At 32.1% G+C, this 24,646-nt stretch overlaps 2 protein-coding genes across 2 annotated transcripts; one reads left to right on the forward strand and one right to left on the reverse strand.

Annotated features, from left to right (window-relative positions):
* Positions 1 to 4,258: 4,258 nt before the first annotated feature.
* LOC141346380 (14-3-3 protein beta/alpha-A) lies at positions 4,259 to 14,531 on the forward strand. The gene is made up of 6 exons (XM_073851234.1): positions 4,259 to 4,400; positions 7,466 to 7,766; positions 9,475 to 9,598; positions 9,789 to 9,952; positions 10,159 to 10,254; positions 12,784 to 14,531. Exons 2-6 carry the CDS (start codon positions 7,473 to 7,475, stop codon positions 12,838 to 12,840), a joined length of 735 nt encoding a protein of 244 aa, XP_073707335.1. The 5' UTR covers positions 4,259 to 4,400; positions 7,466 to 7,472; the 3' UTR covers positions 12,841 to 14,531.
* A 2,143-nt stretch (positions 14,532 to 16,674) lies between these two features.
* Positions 16,675 to 22,968, reverse strand: LOC141347219 (mitochondrial import receptor subunit TOM34-like). Its single transcript, XM_073852223.1, has 8 exons — positions 22,651 to 22,968; positions 22,376 to 22,512; positions 20,744 to 20,843; positions 20,511 to 20,663; positions 20,212 to 20,369; positions 19,977 to 20,130; positions 17,420 to 17,546; positions 16,675 to 17,340 (listed from the first exon to the last, which is right to left on the reverse strand). Exons 2-8 carry the CDS (start codon positions 22,503 to 22,505, stop codon positions 17,239 to 17,241), a joined length of 924 nt encoding a protein of 307 aa, XP_073708324.1. The 5' UTR covers positions 22,506 to 22,512; positions 22,651 to 22,968; the 3' UTR covers positions 16,675 to 17,238.
* Between the last annotated feature and the right edge of the window lie 1,678 nt (positions 22,969 to 24,646).

Raw genomic sequence — 24,646 nt, forward strand, 5'->3', positions numbered from 1 at the left:
GTTAAAAGTCATCCTAATAATTCAATTGTAAATTAATCAAGTGAATGCTTAATTGATTACTTGATAGAAACATCGATTGCTGCACATAATTAGAAAATCATTGGTATTGATGTCTTGTCTTACATCAAGTCATTTGCTTTAAAAAAATAATAGAGTGGACTATAAGAGTATTAAAACTTTGACACTAAAGACTGAAAAGCTTTTAATGTGAGGTGGACGTGCAAAATGAAAAAATAAATGTGTTTGTGTGACAATGCATGCAAAAACATTACCTTCAAAAGGTTTTGCATGTTTATTTTGATTGCATTAAAGGTTCACTTCCAGGATAAAAAATGTTTTGATGATGTACTCCCATGACATCCAAGATGTTCAGGTCTTTCTTTCTTCAGTTGAAAATAAATGACGCATGTGAGGAAAACATTTCAGGATTTTATTCCATATAGTGGATGTTAATGGGGATCAATGGGTTGAAGGTCCAAACTACAGTTTCAATGCAGCTTCAAAGCGATCACAGCTGAGGAATGAAGGTCTCATCTTCAATTATTTAAAATTATTTCATGTTTTTTAAATTTTTATTATGAATTTAAAACTTGTTTTCTTATCGGTTTTATCTTGTTTTTATTTCTTGTTATTTTAATTGTTTTTATTTTTACAATATTTAAATTTATTGATGTTATAATTAATTATTTTACACAATTTAAATTTTAAATTATTTAAACATTACTAAAAATATCTTCATTATAAATTTAAATCTTGTTTTCTTATCTGTTTTTTCTTATTTTTATTAATTGTTATTATATAATTGTTTTTATTTTTTGCAATATTTTAATTTATTGTTGTTAAAATTATTTATTTTACACAATTTAAATGTTTAATTATTTAAACATTTTTAATTATAAATTTAAAACGTTTTAATTTAAATTATTTTGTATATATATATATATATATATATATATATTTTCATTTTAATTATGAATTTAAAACTTGTTTTATTATCTGTTTTATCTTGTTTATTATTATAATTTTTTACAATATTTAAGTTTATTGTTATTATAATTATTTTACACAATTTAAATTTTTTATTATTTAAACATTATTTAATTTTTTATTTTAACTATGAATTTAAACCTTCTTTTCTTATCTGCTTTATCTTATTTTAATTTATTGTTATTATATATATTTTTTACAATATTTTAATTTTTTGTTATTATAATTATTTATTTTACACAATTTTAACTTTTAATTTAAACATTTAATTTTATATTTTAATTATGAATTTAAAACTTGTTTTCTTATGTTTTACTGTATTTTTTATTTATTGTTATTTTAATTGTTTTTAGCGATATTTTTATTTATTATTATTATAATTATTTTTTACACAATTGTATTTTTTTATTATTTAAAAATAGTATTTTTTATTTTAATTATTAATTTAAAACTTGTTTTCTTATCAGTTTTATGTTATTTTAATTTATTGTTATAATTTATTTTAAACCATTTTAATTTTTTATCATTTAAACATTATTCAATTTTTTTTGTTCTATTTATTTTTTTCTTGTCTGTTTTATCTTATTTTAATTTTCTTTTACAATATTTTAATATATAGTTGTTATAATTATTTATTTTACACAATTTAATTATTAATTATTTAAAAACTATTTAATGTTTTTGTTTCATTTTAATTATTTATTTAAAACTTGTTTTCATGTGTTTTATCGTATTTTAATTCAATGGTATTATATATGTTTTTACAATATTGTAATTTATTATAATTATTTATTTTACACAATTTTAATTTTCAGTTATTTAAAAACTGTTCAATCATTTAAAAACTTATTTTAAAACTTGTTTTCTTATCTGTTTTATCTTATTTTAATTATAAATAAGATATTATAATTGTTTTTTTTTACAATATTTTAATTTATTGTTATTATAATTATTTATTTTACACAATTTTTAATTATTTAATATTTTTATTAGTCATTTTCTAAAAAAAAAAAAAAAAAAAACAATTTAGATGCTTTTTGAAGCTGCTTTGAAAGCGGCACCACTGAAGTCCATTATATGGAGAAAAATCCTCAAAAACCTTTTTGACTGAAGAAAGAAAGACATGAACACCTTAGATGACATGGGGGTGAGTAAATTATTAGGAAATTTTTATTCTGGGAATGAACTAATCTGTTAACCACAGACATTCTCAATCTAAAATCTTTTTCTTTTGAAGCTCTAGTATAAAAGAAGCATATTACCTGGGGACCTACAGACTGGTGGAGAAACATCAGTTCATTCATCATCAGACTTGATTGTAATGCATGAAGCCTACATGAGCAAACCTGCCCTGTGAATGCAAAGTTGCAATGCTGTGCATTTGTGTTTAACTAATGAAAACCTGGTTAAGTCAGCGTTGTGACTTGACATCGTGACATTTATCAAAATGCCCTAGATACTAACAAATGTCATTTTCCTCTGAGCAATACTATCTCCACCTGCGTAGAGCAACTTCTGCTTTTAAGCAGCAAACTGCTGTTGGAGCAGACTGTGATTGATGCTCCCGTTTTGGTAAAACCGGCAGACTTTATTCTGTCTGTGATTGTTTTTCGCTCATACAAGCCAATGTAAAATATAACATTTTACTTAAACTAAAGCAACAGTCAGACTGACCTGTTTGAGCCACTGTAACTGTAGAGATCTACACTACACCCTACTGGTGACTTCTGTGAATGACAAGCGCTGACAGACTTGATTTGGGTTTCAGTGTTATAAAACCTTGTTTAAAATGGGTTGTGTTCTATTTTTGGCCTATTTAAAACAAATAATAATTATGATTTATTCATTGTACATTAATAAATCCATTAGGATAAATCTTGATGGGCGAATAATTCTAGAGAATTTGTTTGATGTACTTCTGTTAAAGGATAACTGTTGCCAAAATGCAACCTGGGCTGTTTTTTTTACTGTAAACGAGACAAACTTATATCTAAAAGCATAATTACGACAAACAAGCCGTTTTTGAGATTGACCGTGATTTAGTTTTGTGGTCAATGGCCGGTGAATGGGAATACTAGGGGCATACATTTGAGCGCATCAAAATCAATCTTTTTACAACACTAAGAAGGCTCGACACACCATGACACTTTGCTCGAAGTATCGCATGGGTCTCTACACATGAACTCGAGCATTGAGAACATTGTTTGTGTACACAGAGTTTACTAAAAAGAAATGTTTTGAACAACTCACTTACACTGTTTGAGTTTCAGCTCACAGCCGTCTTGCCAGTCAAGAGGTCATATTTTAATTATGAATTTAAACTTTTCTTATATATTTAATCTTATTTTTATTTATTGTTATAATTATTTGTACAATATTTTAATTTATTGTTATTATAATGATTTATTTGACCCCATTTTAATTTTTAATTATTTAAAAATTATTTAATGTTTTTTTTATTTTAATTACGACTTTAAAACTTGTTGCCTTATCTGTTTTTATCTTATTTTTATTTAAATTTATTGTTATAATTATTTATTTTACACAATTTGAATTACTTAAAACTTATTTTAATTGTCAATGTAAAACTTGTTTTCTTATCTGTTTTGTTTTAATTGATTTATTATTATATTTTAACTATATTTTATTTTGTTATTATAATTTTTATTTCACACAACTTTAATTCTTAATTATTTAAAAACAATTTAATATTTTTAAAATGTAAATTATGATTTTATTTTACACAATTTTAATTATTTAAAAATTGTTTATGAATTTAAAACTTGTTTTCTTATCTGTTTTATCTTATTTTTATGCAATGACTTCTTAATGTTTTTAGATATTCTTTCTGACATTTGAATCACTTTGAGCTTCATTTTTATGCGTAAAAAAGAGCTACAACACAAATAAAAATTACTAATAATACCATGAACACAAAAAACAAAAACAGAGATGGAAATGAGTGTCACAGATCATTAGAAATACTGTACGTGCCACAGAATGCGAAAGCATGGGAGGAAGGATGAATCACAAGCGTGCTTAGACAGTCTGATCCCGAGTAAACATCATCTTCTGTTGTTGCCATTATTATTAATCTCACAAGCTTCCATTTCGAATTCAGCAAGCTGTCGAGCGCCTCCTGGCAACCGCTGCTATGGTGACTAACTACGTCACGCACGACTTCGGTTACCATGGTCCTTGTGACGTGAGGGACCGTGTAAAACGGTGTAGGAAACCCCGGATAGCGGTCACCATGGATACTGGCGGGGGGGAGGGGTGGAGTTTAGAGGAAGCGGAAGTGTCAGCGCAAGCGGAAGTGGTACTGCCCTGAATACCCCGAGCAGCGAAACGGAGGACAGCTTGATACTCCCATCGTTAACAGACACAAATCAGGACTCGAAATATATTTAAATGTGAGTTGCATTGCCCGTTAAGGCCGCTCGTGTGATATTATGAATGTTAGAGATGCATTTTGCTGAACTGTTGCTCATGTAAGCCCCCCTTCATCATTGTCAATGGCGGAAGGTGTCTATTGTGGTTTGGGGCTGGGTACAAGGACTTAGGCCGAGGCGGGCGATGAATAACGATTATTGCCGATTTATTTCCGATTACGTCCGATTTATAATAGAAGCAGCGATTCCCGCTCTGTAGTTATGTAACGTAAGAGCGCAATCAAAGTAAGTTAGCATCGCGCGGAACAACCCTCATTTGAACGGGAGCAATGGCCAGCGGCTCCCGCGTCTAGCTATTCAACGCCCGGTCGTCGTGAAAGCTAACCAGTTTAATACCGTAACACACCAGAGGAGTAAAACGCGTGCTTGTGAATTGCGGTTGGTCAGGGGTTAATTTAATTTAGTCCGAATAATCGGCGCGTCCGATTAAATTCCACAAGGGAATGTGAGTGAGAGGGCGTTGCATTGGTGGCTAACGCTGTTAGCTCGACCGAAGAGCCCCGAATATGCTGCAGTGCAGTATTAGCGAGGCTAGGTGGTTAAAACGGCTAACATTTATGGTTTTACTACTTCTATAATCGCTCGAGGTGATTTATAGATATGAAACAGTCGGTTGGGATCGTTTAAAATCCTGAAACATCGCTTTGAAGGATAGCGGACTTGTCGTCAGGACGCGTCGTGAGGGCCTATGTAAATAAATCTAGTTCGACACCAGCTTATGTCATCTACTAACCGTTCAATCTACGCATTTTAACTACTCCAGCCCTCCTCGGTCACATTAGGCAACCGATTTGCAAGCTCACACGCGTGTGTTGGTCTTCAGGAGCTGGACGGGCTGTTTACACTCGCCTGACACCGTTAAGTTACCTGTGGTTCGGGTTCAGGCGGAGACATCAACGCCCTGGGCGTTGGCACTTACACACGTATTGATAGCTGACAGGGTTGAAATTCCCACTGTGGCCTGCTAGAATCCCGATTCCATGTCGGATTCCATGACCTTGCACGAAGGTAGACGGACAAGTGGATAAATGCAATATTAAGCAGCAGTAGCAGCAGCAGGCAGAGACCTGGGGTTGTGTGTGATTTAGAATAGGTGATCTAACCTTAGTGGGTTAGGTTTAGATTTCGACCAGTTAGTCAGAGGTGGATAAGCCATTGTGTTTTTTGGGAATAATATTTTTGACCTAGTTTTTAATTGGGTTGTATATTTCAGAAGTCTTGAAAGCACTGCATCAGTGCAGTATGAGCTAAAAATATGACCTGGTTATTTGTCACTTGGTGCAAAGAACAATTGGTAGACGCTCAGTGCGAAAAAAAAAAAAAGTGTTATGATGATCATATATTTGTTATTGAACTAAAACTCGTCTGTTAGGTTAACCACTGCTAAACCTGGTTTATTATGCGTAAAATCAAAATGCATGGTGATTTTACTAAAAAAAAAAAACAGCATTAAATGAAACAGAAAATAAAATGATTTCTCTTTTTAAAGTGTTTCTGTATTTCTCAGAAATGCTTATTGTCAAGGTAAAACAAATGTTATGAAGAGTATTTTTCTTATTTAGGTTAAGCACTACTTATATCATTATGGATAAACCTGGTTTAATATACATAAGTGTTTTGTTTTCCTTTTTTCTTTTTTTCTTTTAAAGATACACTACCAGTCAAAAGTTTTAGAACAGGATATTTTTTTAATGTTTTTGAAGAAGTCTTTTGCTAACAACCCTGCATTTATTTGATCCAAAGTACAGCAAATACAGTAACAATTTTTGAAATATTTTTACTATTTAAAGTAACTGTTTTATATTTGAAGATATTTTACAATGTACTATATTTATGTGATCAAAGCTAAATTTTCAGCATCATTACTCCAGTCTTCAGTGTCACATGATCGTTCAGAAATCATTATAATATGCTGATTTGCTGTTCAAGAAATATTTATTATTATCATCAATATTTAAAACGGTTGAGTACATTTTTTTTTTTAGGATTCTTTGGCGAATAAAAAGATCCAAAGATCAGCATTTAACTAAAATAAAAAGCTTTTGTAACATTAAACATTATGCCATTCAAAAGCTTGGAGTTGGTATAATTTATAATTTTAAAAAAAAAATAATAAATGCTGTTCTTCTGAACTTTCTATTTAAAGAAACCTGAAAAAAAATCTACTGTTATCAATATACTAATAATAAATGTTTTTTGAGCAGCAAATCATAATATTATAATGATTTCTGTAGGATAATGTGGATAAGAGTGGAGTAATGATGCTAAAAGTTCAGCTTTGAAATCTCATGAATAAATTACATTTTCAAATGTTGAAATAGAGAACAGCTATTTTAAATAAAATATTTTACTATTTTTTGCTGTACTTTGGGTCAAAAAATGAATTGTTAAAAAACAGACATAAAAAGTAGGGGGGGAAATCAAACAAATGTGGCATCATTTTGCATCAGTGTGGGGTCTGAAGTAATTTTGCTTGCTTGAAGACTAGTGTGAATGCCTTTTTAGCATGCAAAACTGCCTATTTTCAAAGCCAACTAGTCATAGTCAGCTAATCATTCTTAAGGAAGCTCTGTTTAACTAGGCTGGTTTCAGGTAATCCTGTTGAATGATCAGTATCATCAATGATTGTGTTATAACCTTAAATGGGACTTCACTTTCACTCTGATATGATGACTCAGTGATGAATGCATTGAGACAAAGTCTCTCTGAGACAGTCTGAATGACTGCCACTTCATAGCTGTGCCTTTGCATTGGTCCTCTTACATAATCATTCATGGGTAGCCTTCAGTATGACTTAAATCTTCGTAAGTCCCAAATTTAATAATAGTATCTGGTGCAGGTCAGAATAGACACCAACTTGAAAGTTGACCTCTTTACAACAAAAGGAGGTCAGCCAAGCTCACTAAGCAACACCAAACTTGACTTGAATTTTATTGTATGTCTAGAGACTATAGGAAAAAAGGACGCTTAAAGTGCCAGCGTCATGAATATTGTTATCTAACCATACTTTTCCCCTACTTTTGTAGTTGCATCATGGACAAGAGCGACCTAGTGCAGAAGGCAAAGCTCGCTGAGCAGGCTGAGCGCTATGATGACATGGCTGCTTCCATGAAGGCCGTCACGGAGGGCGGCGTTGAGCTTTCCAACGAAGAGCGCAACCTGCTCTCCGTGGCTTACAAGAACGTGGTGGGCGCCCGCCGCTCGTCCTGGCGCGTGATCTCCAGCATCGAGCAGAAAACGGAGGGCAACGAGAAGAAACAGCAGATGGCACGTGAATACCGCGAGAAGATCGAGGCTGAGCTTCAGGACATCTGCAACGACGTGCTGGTGAGAGACGTGACGTGTGAAGAAAACATTCGACAGTTGAATTGACAGTTCTGGAAGTCCCACTTGATTTAATTTGCAATTCATTCTAGTTTAGGATCACAGCTTAGGAATATGCTTATAAAGTCTATTATGCGATATTAGATGCTCTGTTTCAAAAACCTAGCATTTTAAGGCATTACAGTGAAAAAGTATCACATGAGTTTAAAAATTTGATATTTTAAATTCCAAAAATTCTAATTTCAAATTCCAAAAATGTCCAATGCCTATTTATGCTTATTAGAATACTGTGTTGTTTCTCTTGCATTGCCTTTGTTGTGTCAAAATTAGGTGCAAAGCTTTATATGAATGATGCACAAGTTTAGTATGCAAGGCCGGTTATTTTATGCTTAAAGCAGAAGGAATCAATTTTATTTGTAATATGAAAAATGCAATTAAGTTGGATACAAAAATGCAAACTTCATTTTTAAGAAAATTGTTTTTATACTTTCTGATGGGCAGTGTTTTTTATTTATGCATGTAATGTGTGACCCTGGACTACAAAATAAGTCTTAAGTAGCACGGGTATATTTGTAGCAATAGACAAAAATACACTATGGATTAAAATGATCATTTTTTCTTTTATACCAAAAATCATTAGGATATTAAGTAAAGATCATGTTCCATGAAGATATTTTGTACATTGCCTATCGTAAATATATCAAAACTTAATTATATTACTAGCAATATGCATTGCTAAGAACTTCATTTGGACAACTTTAAAGGCGATTTTCTCAATATTTAAATTTTCTTGCTCCTTAAGGTTTTAGATCAGTGTTGTTTTTGACAACCATCTTAGATTTAGTCTTAGTCTTTTGGACTAAAATGGTTATTAGTTTTAGTCACTTCTATATGTGATAGTTTTAGTCCAATTTTAGTCGACGAAAAGTCAAGAAGGTTTTAGTCTAGTTTTAGTCGACGAAAAGTCAAAAAGGTTTTAGTCTAGTTTTAGTCAAAAAAAAAAGGGGAAAAAGTAGTCTTTCAACAAATTAATGTAGGTCAGTAAGTATTTTGCTGTTGGGTAGTGTCACTTATAAGTTCTGAAAATAGCAGATCTATAGTTCAACACAATGTGAGCTTCCGGATCGACTATTTTTTTTTACCAATATTACAATAATGAAGGAATGTCTTAAAACATAAAAGACAAACAAGGATGGAATGCTAAAACAGCTTGCCATACTAGTATGGCAAAGAGCATTTAATGCTAAAACGGCTTGCCATAGCGGCAGGTACTTTTTTCGGTTTTAATTGGCATGCACAATAAGCAGAAATGTCATGCATTTTAAACGTCTGACGGACCACCCACTAACATTTTCGTCTATTCTCGTCTCGTCAACGAAAACTTACACGCGTCTCGTCATGTTTTAGTCATCAACGAGCCATTTTTATCTTGTCATCGTCTCGTTTTCGTCATGGAAAAAAGTGGCATCAACAAAATGATTTCGTCATCGTCATCGTTGACAAAAACAACACTGTTTTAGGTTTTCAAATAGTTGAATACCGGCCTAATTTTGTCATATTGTCAGCATACATCAATGGAAAGCTTATTTATTCAGCTTTCAGATGATGTTAATCCCAATTTTAAAAAAAACGGCCCTTATGACTGGTTTTGTGGTTCAGGGTCACATATTACTGTTCATATCCTAATGTTAGTCTTTACTCTGTTTTTTAGGGTCTCCTGGAGAAGTACCTCATTCCCAACGCTAGCCAGGCAGAGAGCAAAGTCTTCTACCTGAAAATGAAAGGAGACTACTACAGATACCTGTCCGAGGTGGCATCCGGAGAATCAAAGAAAAGTGAACTAATTTTCTTAAATATTAATTCATCTGTTAAATCTATTCATTAGGGAGAAGATTGAAACTGATAATGCTGAAGTTTTAAGATCCGGTCCTGAGAGTGAATAGTTAGACACTAGCCAAAGCATTGTAACATTCAGGCTGTGATGTGATGGTCATGAATTTGATTTGGTTTCCTCTCGAATTACAGCCACAGTGGACAACTCTCAGAAGGCTTACCAGGATGCGTTCGAGATCAGCAAAAGGGAAATGCAGCCAACACACCCCATCAGGCTGGGGCTAGCACTGAACTTCTCCGTGTTTTACTATGAAATCCTCAACACCCCAGAGCAGGCCTGCAGTTTGGCAAAGACGGTTAGACAATTATCTGTTCATCTTTTCTGTTTTAGGTACATGCAGTGTACTCTTTCCTCTTTCATCCCATCTTGTTTATGCAACATTCAGTGAATATTTTCAAAAAGCAATCTGGAATCTGAAACTAAATGAGTTTATATTGAATTCTAGAGTGTGCATTTCCAGCCAGACAACAGACCTAAACCTCATTTTTATTTTCACCTTAGGCTTTCGACGAGGCAATTGCTGAGCTGGACACCTTGAACGAGGACTCTTACAAAGACAGCACCCTGATCATGCAGTTACTAAGGGACAACCTCACTGTAAGTGCCAGCTTTGGGGTTTATCAGTGTAGACAGAGCCCAAAATTTAGCATTACTTTAAAATTAACAATACAAAATTAATATAGACTATATATATTTATCATTATAGTTTAAATCAAGCTTTAAAAATAATACCCTGAACCATAAAATAAAAAATATCCAAATGTCTTTTGTGTCTTGCACAAGTTCTGACAACACATTTTTGTAGGAAACATACAAACAATAATCCATCAAAACTGATATTTAACAAATTTAGCATTTTTGGAATTTAGTACTGTTTTTCATGTACAAGTTAATATTATATTAGCAGAACAATTTTAGTTAAATCAATAGTCTTATAATGTCTTTATTCAACCTTCCGCAAATTAAGGTCCTAAATCAGAGCAGAATGTTTTAAATCTTATGCACTGCAGAAAAAGAAGTATCTTCCTTAATATAGTTTTGTTTTCCAATGCAAGTAAATCAAATGAAGTCTTATCTTCTGACAGTTTGTGCTTAAAAGAACAACGCTTATCAGTCAGTGGGGTATTTCTAACCCCATTGGCAGATTTTTGTCCTTTTTAATAGCTCGGTTTAATTCTCATAAGATGTCATTTAGAATTATAGAACTTTTCACTGGAAAACAAGACAAAAATACTGATGAAGAACATGTTTTTGCAATGTAATTAGAAGGTATTATAAAAGTTGTTTCCATATTGGAAACAGAAATATTCAAGCCATAAGTTTTATTTATTTTTTCAAGCTATATGTTTTTTGAAAGTTCAATGTATCTTTTGACATGTGACCTTTATTTATATAGCACTTTTAACAATACAGATTGTGTCAAAGCAGCTTTACAGTATTAAATAAATAGAAAAATTGTGTCAGTAATGCAAAAGGACAACAGTAAACACTCAATTTACTTTTTATCTTAATTTTAACTCTCAATTTCAACTGTCATAATTTCATCTTTTTATATTAAATCCTGATTTTGAAAGTCATAATTGTGACTGTCAGTTTCAACATTTTAATCTCATAGTTATGAATTAATGTCATCTCTTTTGCTTATAGTTATGACTTGTCACAATTATGATTTAAAAAAAACATGATTATTTTAAAATAATTATGAAAGCCCAGTTGCACCACATTATAAAATTATATAATTAAATAAAAAATATATAAACATTAAAATGAAATACTAAGTCATAATTATGATAAATTCTACTTTTTCATAATTTTATTTTTTGTCAATTTCAATTTCAACTGTCCTTTTTAAGCTTTTATTGTATTAAATCTTCATTTTAGAAGTCTTAATTATGACATTTTCTCATAATTGTGACTTCATTGACATAATGTCAATTTGACCTTTTTTTGCTTATAGTTATGAATTTTTATCATAATTATGATTTAAAAAACATGATTATTTTAAAATTATAATTATGAAAGTCCAGTTGCACCACATTATAACTGAATAATATATAGAGAGAGAAATAAATGTATAAAAATATATAAACATTAAAATGAGATACTAAGTCATTATGATATTCTACTTTTCTCATAATTTGACTTAAATGAGAATTTTAAATTTTTGTCGTGAGTTCAACTTCAATTTCTACTTTTTATCTTAATTTCAACTGTCATCATTTCAGCTTTTATTATATTAAATCATTTTGAAAGTCATAATTGACATTTTCTCATAATTGTGACTTCAGTCTCATAATTGACTTTATTATAACTTTTTTGCTCAGTTATGAATTTTGTCACAATTATGATTTAAAAAATTATTATTTTAAAATTATAATTATGAAAGTCCAGTTGCACCACATTGTAATTGAATAATATATATATAGAAATAAATATATAAAAATCTATAAACATTAAAATGAGATACTTAGTCATTATGATATTCTACTTTTCTCATAATTTGACTTTTGAGAATTTTATATTTTTATTGTGAGTTCAACTTCAACAAACTTTTTATTTTAATTTCAACTGTCATCATTTAAGCTTATTATATTAAATCTTGATTTTGAAAGACATTTTCTCATAATTGTGACTTTATAATTCAACTTTTCAGTCTCATAATTATGACTTTATTATAACTTTTTTGCTCAGTTATGAATTTTGTCACAATTATAATAAAAAAAATGATTATTTTAAAATTATAATTATGAAAGTCCAGTTGCACCACATTATAATTGAATAATATATAAAAAAAAATATATAAAAATATATAAACATTAAATCTGTCATTAGGATAAAAAAAATCCTACTTTTCTCATAAATTGACCATCATAGTTTTATATTTTTCATAATTTCTTTTATCTTAATTTTAGCTTTTTTATTAAATCTTCATTTTGAAAGTCAAATATGACATTAATGTCATATTTTTAACTTTACTTCATAGTTATGACTTTTTGTCATAGTTTATAAATTTTCTATAGTGTAGTTTTAATATGAATAATTCAAAATTGGTTTGTTGACGTGGTAAAAAGTTAATTTTGGACCTTGATCACTGCATCATTTTAACTTTTTCCTTTCGTTCTCCAGCTGTGGACATCAGAAAACCAGGGTGACGAGGGGGATGCTGGCGAGGGCGAGAACTAAAGGCGTTGCACTTCACTGTTAAATCCACCTACACTCTTTATCTTACACATATACAGCCCATAATTCCCTGCTCCATCCAGTCCACCTCACCTTTATCCACCTTTCTGTATGACGAGCAGCATGAATTGTACCCGACCTACAAGTTTGTACCCCTGAAGCCACAAGCGGCAGGGCGAAGTTTGGTTTTTTCCAAGGCTGACTTGTCTCAAACATGTCTGTTTGTGTGTTTTCCCTCAGACGAGGGAAAATGTTTGAATAGTGGAAACGATTTCCAACTTTTTTTTCCCCCTAAAATCCCTCCTCTAACATTTTTAAAAGGTATTTTCTCTGGTCTAGCAGGATATAATGCATTATAGTGTCCCCTCCAACCGTTTTTCCCTTCTGTCTTTTCTCTCCAATAGTGTACTGGCGATTGCTGGTTTTATTCAGAAAGATATTAAACTGTCCATTAATTTAACAAACACTGTGACGTTTAGTTTTTCCTCCTGGGTAACTTGTGCTTAATGGAAATCGAGTAGCAGTACAATTCTGTTGCGATCTCATACAGAAGGGATAAAACCAGGCTGTATTGTGACACTGACTAACATGCATTACTACTATCGCTGTCATGTGCGTCATTTTGCATACGCGGCTAGCGACGACAAAAGGGACCCGAGGTTTGCCATTCCATGTCTATTCAGTTTTAAGTTAAAGACATTCCATTCCAAACCTTTCGTGAACAAACTGGAGAGTTTCCTAATGTGCTGTCAAGGGGGCAGTCAACATAAAGGTGCTGTTTGACATCAGTAAACAATTTTCCTGGTTTGTTCTGTACATTTTTTTTCCCTCCTTTTTACGTAATATTGCCCGCACTTCCGTTTAATAAAGAATTGTAAACATTTTAGAGGTAAATATAATTTGTGCTTGCAAAACCACATTATACTCAACCCTATTACAAACAGAAGTCGATGCTTGATGTTTCCACTTTATGTAAATCAGGAGTTTGGGGCCTTAGACTGACTTCGAGCTTCGCTACTCTTCATTCCTGCTGAGAGAGGAGTTTCTGTAAGACCTTGGCAGTTCAACTGAGAAATTCTGGCTTTAACTTGAATTTTGCTGCAGACCGGTGGAGGCTTTGAAGTCTTGGCCCAAAGTCTGTGAAACGCAAGCTGAGATCGGATATGGCAAATAGTTGAAGGACCTCAAGCATTTCTCAAGGGGTAGCCACTCACTCAGTGTCACAATACATTGTCACATCACCATAACATTCCACTTAGGTGTAGAACTCATCTGTCTCGAGCTGAAGACAACGTTCATGCACTGAAGACGAAATCTCTCTCTCTCTCTCCCCTTAGCTGAACAAATGGCAGTTATTCTACGCTTGATTACAAAAAATACAGTAGTGAATGTGGAGCCGAGCCTGTCTGTATATCTGGTATCTCCAATTGCTTTGTTTTTACTGACCAGTATTCTGCCTAAAGTTAGCTTCTGTGACGGTTTCATTGCTTAGCGCGCACGTGGTTGTGAAAATTTAGACTAGCTTAAGGGAAAAAAATAATTACAAAATGACAAAAAAAATACAACCTGGTTATTGACGTAATACTAGATTTGTGTATGTCTTTTAAAACAGTTCTAGTTTCACCTTACATGTTATAATCAGGAAAAGTGTAAAAGACAATTTAAAGTGAAATAAAAGTTTTATCAGTTCCAAATGGCGCTGTATTGTTTTTCATAGTGGTGGACATGCAATACATAACCAGTACGTTTTCTAGGTGTTCTCACTCTTAGATTTAAGTGGCATGGAAATGTTAGGACTATTTAAATAAGCTTTTAAGGGATGTTAAATAGTTAAAGTAGTAGTTCACTTCCAGAACAAAGATTTACAGATACTGTACTTAACCCCTTGTCATTCAAGATGTTCATATTTTTCTTACTTCAGCCATAAAGAAATGGTTTTTTGAGGATTTCTCTCCATGTAATGGACTTCTATGGTGCCCCTGAGTTTGGACTTCCAAAATGCAGTTTAAATGCAGCTTCAAAGGGCTCTAAAAGATCCCAGACGAGGAAGAAGGGTCTTATCTAGTGAAATTACCAATTTCTATAATTTTTTTTTAACCTCAAGTGCTTGCTCTGCGTAAACTCTTATAAAAAGAAAAACTCCCATCTCATTTTCTTCTCCAACTTCAAAATCATACATTGCTGCAGAAGAACCGACCCAGTGTTTACAAAGTAAACATGCAAAGAAGGTCAAACGCACTTTACAAAAAAAAGGCAAAACAGCGTTATAGGGCGATTTTGAAGTTGGAGGAGAAAATGAACTGTCGTGAACTGAAATATAAAGAGTTCAAGCAAAGCTAGACAAAATGAGCGTTTGAGATTAAAAAGTTTATAATTTTTTTTTTTTGCCTATTTTCTTTATAAAAAAAAAACAATCTCACTAGGTAAGACCCTTCTTCCTTGGCTGGGATCATTTAGAGGCATATGAAGCTGCATTTTGGAAGTTCAAACTCGGGGGCACCATAGAAGTCCATTAAATGGAGAGAAATCCTGAAATGTTTTATTAAAAAAAAAAACTATTTATTTACAACTGAAGAAAGACATGAAAATCTTGGATGACAAGGGGGTAAGTACATTATCTGTAAAAAAAAAAAATAATAATAATTTGTTCCGGAACTACCCCTTTAAAGGAAGAGTTATTACCAAGTTTGCTTAAAATATACTAATCCTCAAGCCATTAATGATGTAGATGAGATTGTTTCTTCATCAGAGCAGATTTGGGTAAATTTAGCATTGCATCGCTTGCTCACCAAATGGATCCTCTGTAGTGAATGGGTGCCGTCAGAATGAGTCTCCGAACATCTGATAAAAACATCACAATAATCCAAACGTAATTCACACCACTCCAGTCATTCAATTTAACATATTGCGAAAAGCTGCATGTCTGTAAGAAAAAAATATCCATCAAGCTGTTTTAACAGTTTTTACTTGTAAACTATGCATATTTCTCTCCTTATTCTGACAAGATTTATTAGAAAGATGCATCTTTTCACTTTACAAGATGTTAATTGATGGACTAGAGTGGTGTGGATTACTTGTGGACTATTGTGATGTTTTTATCATCTGTTTGGATTCTTATTCTGACGGCACCCATTCACTGCAGAGGATCCATTGACAAGTGATGCTTCATTTCACAGATTCTGTTCTGATAAACAAACCAATCTACATCTTTGATGCCCTGAGAGTGAGTCAATTTTCAGCATTTTTTGGTTGAACTTTTCTTAAAGTTCAATCATCTGTGGCATGCTGTAGATTATTCTAGATAAGGTTTGTTTTGTACAAGCAAACAAAAAACATGTACAGTAACACATTCGAAGTTGACTACTGTGATTAAAATGACTTGTGAAAGTTAGATTTACACTACCAGTCAAAAGTTTGGACACAGTTCCAAAGAGAATGGGGAAGTGTGTCCAAACTTTATAACAAATTATATACTATTATAAGTGTTTGCATACAAATATTTTTAAAAATATATACATATATTTGTGTATTTTTATGTACATAATAAACACACAAAGTACACACACAGTATGCAAACTAACTTATTTTGAATCGATTAATTGCGCGACTAATTATTTTGTAGCTCTAAAGTTAAGGCATATACACAGTTCAGATAACTGAACTTTTCTTTTTTACAAACTGAGGAACAATTTGAAATATTGTATTTTTATAGAGCTTTTCTACCTGTATACATAGCATTTACTATTTTATGTCTTTAGTATCGCTAATTCCTACAAAAAAAAGTCAGTGCTGATCATTGCATTTTATCTGCCAATTTACAGGATGAAAAATACAATATTCCTTAACATTCTCCTTTATTATCAGATGCTTAACAGCACATTCCTCTTTAAATAAAATAAAGACCCGTTTACATTGTCTTGATGCAAAATGGCATACGAAACATCAATAAATACAGTCAAGTCTCAAATGTATATAAACATCAGTTGGTTTGGACAGTAATTAACCCACAACAATACAACAAAAAGGTAAGCACTAAAATGAACACATTTTGTAGAAAATGCAGCCCTAATACTATCTGCCTTTTTGAGCCGATCTAAAGTGAAGTAGGAATTAAAATTTAGTCTGAAAAAGAGCCATTCAATTGCATGTGCAATGAAAGAAACACGTTAAAATCACATCCGATTAATGACAAATGCAATTACCAGAACCAGTTTGATCTCAGACAGGTGGAGTTTCAGAAAGAAATACACCCGGTTAAATGTGCCTATAAGAACATATACACTCAAATTATTTCCTAGTTTTTAAAAATAATGATGTGCATATCTAAAGTCTGTAGCAAACTTTGCAGAGGCAAATCAACTCGAGGCACTTGCTGAAAGTTTCCTCACTGTACAGTCACAGTTATTTCATCTTCTGTGCTTCCTGGAGTAGTTTCTGTGCCGCCATATTGCCCGGCTCGATTTTGAGCACACTGTTGAGATCTTCAATACACATTTTCTTGTTCTATGAGATAAATGTTTTACAATTTATAAAGCAATTCACCAAAGAGAATGAACTTTAATTGATTCAGAAGTAAGCGTACCTTGAGTTCCTTGTTTGCCTGGCCACGTCTGTAAAAAGCCTTGATGTTGGCAGAATCCATTCGAAGAGCCGTATCGCAGTCGTTGATAGCTTCTTTGTACATCTTTAATGACAGGTAGCAGAGAGCCCTACAAGAAGTATTGATTTACACACATTATCAAATTTAAGGTCTATGAAATTTTCCATGTCTAGAAATTCTAAATCTTTTTTGAAATCATAGCAATCCTGACATTTACTAGTACCATTTCCAGGGTTGGTACAGATGCTGTAAAGTCAAATTCAAGGACTTTTAAAGCACTATTCTGATTTTCAAGGACTTCAATTAGAGATCTTACTTATCAAACAATGTCTTCCATTTAAAATAAAACATAGAGAAATAGATATACAAGTATAACTATACTGATAAAAAAGGCAAAAGTAAAGTGAAGCATGTGCAAAGTAATACTACTAAAGTATTACAAAGTATACTACACTTTTCCTATAGTAAAACCACAGTTCATTTAAAGGGATTTGTATTTGTGTATACTTTATTTTTTTCTTTGTTTTTATAACTGTACTGCCTTAATGGTTTGAAGTTTTCTACCGTTTAAGATTGTTTTTTTAAGCATATTTGAAATAGCTCCAAAATCCTAATCTGAAACGAATGATTCATGAACCTGCAAATCACATATGTGACCCTGGACCACAAAACCAGTCTTAAGTCGCTGGGGTATATTTGTAGCAATAGCCAAAAATACATTGCATGGGTCAAAATTTTTGATTTTTCTTTTATGCCAAAAATCATTAAGAAATTAAGTAAAGTTCATGTTCCATGAAGATTTTTTATAAAATTCCTACTGTAAACATCAAAATGTAATTTTTGATTTGTAATATGCATTGTTAAGAACCTAATTTGGACAACTTTAAAGGTGATTTTCTCAGTCTTTTTGATTTTTTTGCATCCTCAGATTTCTGATTTCAAATAGATGTATCTCAGCCAAATATTGTCCTATCCTAACAAACCATACATCAATAGAAAGCTTTTTTATTGAGCTTTCATATGATGTATAAATCTCAGTTTTGTCAAATTTAACCTTGTGACTGGTTTTGTGGTCCAGGGTCACATATTACGAATCATTAAATTTTAATCATCTAATTCTCAAAATGATTCACAAACCTGATCCGATCTAAATTAAATGATTCGCAATACATGCTCCGAAGTCTCGATCTGGATCAAACGATTCACGATTTGAAGTCCCAATCTGAAACGAATGATTTGCGATACTCGGTTCGATTGTAGCACTTCAAAACATCATTTTGTGACACAATGGTTTAACTGGTTCAGAGTCTCGAAATGCTCCTTTTAACCATTACAAAGTATACTACACTTTTCCTATAGTAAAACCAGTTTTTTTAAGGGATTAATTAAGGGATTTGTATTTGTGTATACTTTCTTTTTTCTTTGTTTTTATAACTGTACTGGTTTGATGTTTTCTACCATTTAAGAAAAAAAAATGTAAAAGTAAAATCCTAATCTGAAACAAATGATTTGCAAACCCGCACCAAAGTCCCGATCTATATCAAAAGATTCGCAAAATCAATTAAAAATACTGATCTGAAACAAAAGATTCACAAACCCGCACTAAAGTTCAGATGTAAATCAAGTGATTCACCATCTACACTCTGAAGTCCCAATCTGAATTTGCGAACCATCATTTCACATCAGGACTCGAAGAGCAGAGCGTGAATCATTTCAACCGATCTGAATCAAACGATTCATGATTTGAAGTCCTGATCTGGAGTTTCGGAAAACTCTTTTTTACCCATCACTATATGACATTACTGACATAAACTGAAATAAAGGGAAAAAAGGTATGATGTTTTTTGAATTGCGTGAAGAGATATGTGCTTATTGACAGGGTTCCCACTCTAAGCCGAATGTAAAATTCCCTGACTTTTGACTAAAAAGCTGAATTTCCATGACCTACAATGAATGGATCCAATCCATTTGCAAGCTTTATGTACAAAACACACTTTTTTTTTTTCTTTTTTTTTGCATATACCTGTGAAATGCACTTTGATATTTTTCTCTACAGAAATTCATTTATGGTTTTTATGCTTTCAGGGGTTAAATGCTCTGAAGGATTTTCTGTTTGTCATCAAGTTTTTCTATTTCTTCACATTTCGTTTTTGCTTTTCTATCATTTACTTTTAACACCTGAAGTAGTCATTTTCAAGCCAAAGGTCTTAATTTTCTGGCATGTTTGCCTTAGCCTGGAGATTGACAGTTGACGAGCGGGAAGGGAATAAAATGGCGCTGAAAAGTAGCCTAACCATAACAGTAGGCAAAGCGCATGAAACAACGCAATTAAAAAAAGGTATAGAAAAATGACATGTTGATAAATGGAAACTAAAATTGAAAGCAACAAACAAAAATCCCTGATATTTCATGACTTGGTCAATGATTCAAGCACTTTTCAAGTTCCTCTTCAGGAATATTGCTATTTTCAAGGGTTTTCCAGGCCTTAAATTTCAAAAAGTCAAATTCAAGCACCTTGTATGAACCCTGCATTTCTTACCGGTTAGTGTAGGTTGTGACTTCTGTGGGGTCCTGACTGATTGATTGTGTGTATTTCTCCATTGCTTTCTTGTGTTCGCCCTTTTTCACAAACGCATTGCCTTCTTCCTTTAGAGCCTTGGCCTTTTTAACAGCTTCAGGTCCTGGTCCTGGTGCTTAGAATAAAAATTGAAAATCAAGCACTGAAGCGAAGTATGACAGCTGAAGCTCCGCTTAGTTATGGCGCAGGTAAATACCTTTTTTCTTGTTGTCAATCACGCTGTTTTGTTGTGGGCTGGGGGTTGAGCTGGCAGCTTGCGCCAGGCTTTCTTTCACAGACATCGGGACGGTGGGAATCGGAGGTAGTTTCTCTCGCCAAGATGGTCCGTCTATGTCTGTCAAAGCCTTGGTCATTCTGAAGGGAAGAGGAGTATCCTTGTATCCTCACAAATTTACATTTTATGCTTTTGATTTGTATTATATTACCTCATACAGCTGATCAGTGCATTTTCTATGAACATGCAAATAATTCTGGATCCTGTTCATGTAGAATTACCTGTTGACACCGTCGTGAGCTGCCGGTATCTTGCAGTCTATCTGTAAAACAGTTTTGTAGTCCACATACGCCTGTCTGTATCTCTCCAAGGCCTCGTACGCTGACGCCCGGCGAAGCAGAGCTTTAAATCCAAATGGCACCAATTCTAGAGACCTTAAAGTTAAATACTAAGATTATGAACACTGTACATAATCACTTTAACCATTTTTGTGCATACCGTTTGTTGCACTTACTTTGTGCAATCTTTAATGCATTCATTGCAGTTTCCATCTTTCAGGTAACTGGCAGCCCTGTTGGAGTACAAAATACCCAGATCTTCCTTGTTCTTCTGACCTGCAAACAGAACAATTACAGATATATGGATGTGTCTTTATTTACCTTATACCACTGCTTCCTTTAGATCTATTGTAGTCTGAGGAACCATTTTGAAGTAGTTGCTCTGTAACTTTGTGTTACTATTAGAAAACTATATAGAAACTATTTTCCTGTTTGGTGTGATGACCCTATTGTTACTCATTTAAAAACATTAATATGGGAATAACATGGTATTCATATGCTACTATACTGTAACCAAGATGTTACCAGATTCTATCACAGTTCTGTCAGATACTAAAGGAGATAATTAAGGATATGTGATCATAATAATGCAAGTGACCCCATTCTAAAGTTTAAAAGGCAGCAATATATTTGTATTTCTATTATTATTCTATTATTTATACTATAAAAATTAATAATATAAATGTGTGTAAAAAATTATTTGCAAATTATTTTCTATTATAAAAGATGACATTTTTGCTACTCACTACAGTGCTGGACTGTTTAATGTATAATTTCAAAAAATATTTTTTTGAAATGTTTTATCTTTATTAATATTAACCACTACTAATATTACTAAGAATTGAATTTGTGGTAGTTACATAGCTAAGCAATCACAATGTGAAAATGTCATTTGGAAAATATATTTTTATTATTCAATATTACATTTTTGCTACTCACTACCACTACAGTGTTGTACTATTAAATGTATAACTTAAAAAAAAAAAAAAAGATTTTAAAGTTTCATCCTAACGTTAACCACTGTAATTTTTTGTCATGCATTCTATTTTATTATAAATATTACTATGAATGTAAGATGTGGTACTTATATACTATAGCTAGTCAGTAGTATGCATAAAATAATGTTTAGAAACATTTATGTAATATATATTTTTAATATACATTTATGTAAATATATATTTTAGGTAATATTTTTATTACGTAATATGACATTTTTGAACTCACTACAGTGCTGTATTATTAAAATGAATAATTAATATATAAATTATATACATTTATATATATTTTTTTTTTAATATATTTTATCGTTATTTACGTTAACCACTGTAAATTTTTCATGCATTTTTCTATTTTATGATTAATATTACTATGAAATGAATATGTGGTAGTTATATATTGTAGCTAAGCAGTCAGAATATGTGCAAAATAATATTTGGAAAATATTTTGTATTGTGTAATTCAACTTTTTTTCTACTCAGTGCTGTACTATTATATGTATTATTTATTGAAATGTTTGCACATTTATTTTTACATTTTTAAACAGTCTCTGAACTTTTCCACTGGGCCCTTAGAACTCATTTGGGGGCCCTGGGGCCCCATTTTGAAAACCAACCTGAAAAAGCTTCTTATTTTATCGTTAAAAGTGAAAAATATTGAAATGGCGTTGCAAAGGAATAAAAATACCATGAAACATTCCGTGTAAGTGCAATAATGCCATGGTAGATGTACAAAAACATGGCAGTTAGCGAAGTGATAATACTATAACAATGATATTTATTTGTAATATGACCATATTTGACTGCTCTTACCAGACTTCTCCAGCAGCTGGATGGACTGGCTGTAGACGTTCACAGCTTCTCCATACTGACCGGCTCTGAAACACTCGTTACCGGCTTGTTTGAGCTCCGTCCACGACTGCGAGCGCCGCTTCTGAGGCATAATGATACTGAAACGATCAAAGGCAGTGTGAACCTTAAGTGCTCTTAACTTAGTTTAGCAATGTTACATTGCTAACTAAATTCATATTAAACCCTGGCAGTAAAATTGTTGCCATACGTATACATTTAGAATAAAACAAAGTTACCGCGGTAGTGTTAGCGTCTGAAGTTGACAAACCGGAAAGTAACGTTAAACGTTGAAGGAAGGGCTTTGGTGATCGCTCGCCTCCGCTTGTTTAAAGTTAGCTAGCAGTTGTTGTATTTAACAACCAGCCTGTGAACTACATGAGCTAACGTAACTAACGTTAGTCCTCGTTCTAGAACACGCTAGAAGATCCACTTCTCCTCCTCCTTCTACCACACAGGCGCCGGATGAGTACCACGTTTTACCGGCTGAGGCTTTACGGAAACAGGCGGTGTTGAATTTCAGTTTCAGTTCTCCGGACTGAAGCGGCTGTTGATCTCCGCTGCTGCTATTTGAAGATCAGGATGGGTGATTGTAACCCAATCCAGTGTTGCCAGATCCAGCGAGAAAAGCAAGCAACTTGGATTCTAAAAAACAAGCGAAGCGTCTCGTGTAATTTATGTGGATATGGCAACATCAACTCGGTCTCAAACGGCTCAGCTTCCCTCTATATGTAAAAGCCAAGTCACTGGTTGCCAGATGTTCCTGAAACCCGATGCATTCATTATTTTAAAACGCATCAGTTGTTTTAAAATATTTCATCTTATTTTTATTAACCATTAATCATCTTTTATTTTTTATTATTTTTATTAGTTAATATAGTAAATATTTGTAATAAAAATACAAGACCCTTTAAAATAAAAATGTACACTACCAGTCAAAAGTTAATAATATATATAAATGAGTGCAAAAATTGATTTGGAATGATATTTCTATTCACTACAGTGCTGTACTGTTAAATGTATAATTAAAAAAGTGAAATGTTGTATCTTTATAAATATTAACCACTAAAATGTTAATGTATTTTTTAGTTTGATTATTAATATTACTAAGAATTGAATTTGTGGTAGTTACATAGCTAAGCAATCATAATATGTGAAAAGTCATTTAGAAAATATTTTCTATTTATATATGACATTTTTGCTACTCAGTACAGTGCTGTAATATTAAATGTATAATTTCCAAAATATTTTATTTTTATGTTTTATTTTTATTATAATATTTTTTCTTTATTATTACTAACCACTAAAATGTTCATGTATTTTTTGATTTGATCATTAACATCACTAAGAATTTAACATGTGATATTTACATAGCAAAGCAATCACAATATATCAAAATGTCATTTGGAAAATATTTTTTATTGTGTAATATGACCTTTTGCTACTCTCTACAGTGTTGTACTATTAAATGTATCATTAAAAAAATGCATTTATTTGATTCAAAGTACAGCAGAAGTATTATTTACTATTTAAAACAACTTTTCTATTCAAATATGTTTTTTAAAGTATAATTTATTTCTGTGATCAAAACAAAATTTTTCAGCATCATTACTCCAGCCTTCAGTGTCACATTATCCTTTAGAAATCATTCTAATGCTGATTTGCTGTTCAAGAAACATTTATTATTATCAATATTTAAACCAGTAAATTTTTTCATGATTCTCTGATGAATAAAAATCCAAAGATCTGCATTTATCTAAAATAAAAAGCTTTTGTAATATTAAACACTACACCATTCAAAAGCTTGTAGTCTGTATCATTTTTTGGAAAGAAATTAGAACTAGAACTAGAACTAGAACTAGAAATTAGAAACTAATACTTTTATTTAGCAAGCATGCTTTGAATTGATCAAAAGTGATGATAAAGACATTTATTATGTTACATAAGATTTCTATTTCAGATAAATGCTGTTCTTCTGAACTTTCTACTCATCAAAGAAACCTGAAAAAATAATATTATGTTTTCAACATAATAATAATAGTAAATGTTTTTGAGCAGCAAATCAGAATATAATGATTTCTGAAGGATCATCTGACTGCAGTAATGATGCTAATAATTCAGTGTTAAAATCACAGGATTAAATTATATTTTAAAATATATTCAAATAGAAAGCAGTTATTTTAAATAGTACAATTTTTTTTTTTTTTTAGTTTTTGCTAAACTTTGGGTCAAATG

This window comes from Garra rufa, chromosome 12 (assembly GCF_049309525.1).
Source record: "Garra rufa chromosome 12, GarRuf1.0, whole genome shotgun sequence".
Lineage (NCBI taxonomy): Eukaryota > Metazoa > Chordata > Actinopteri > Cypriniformes > Cyprinidae > Garra > Garra rufa.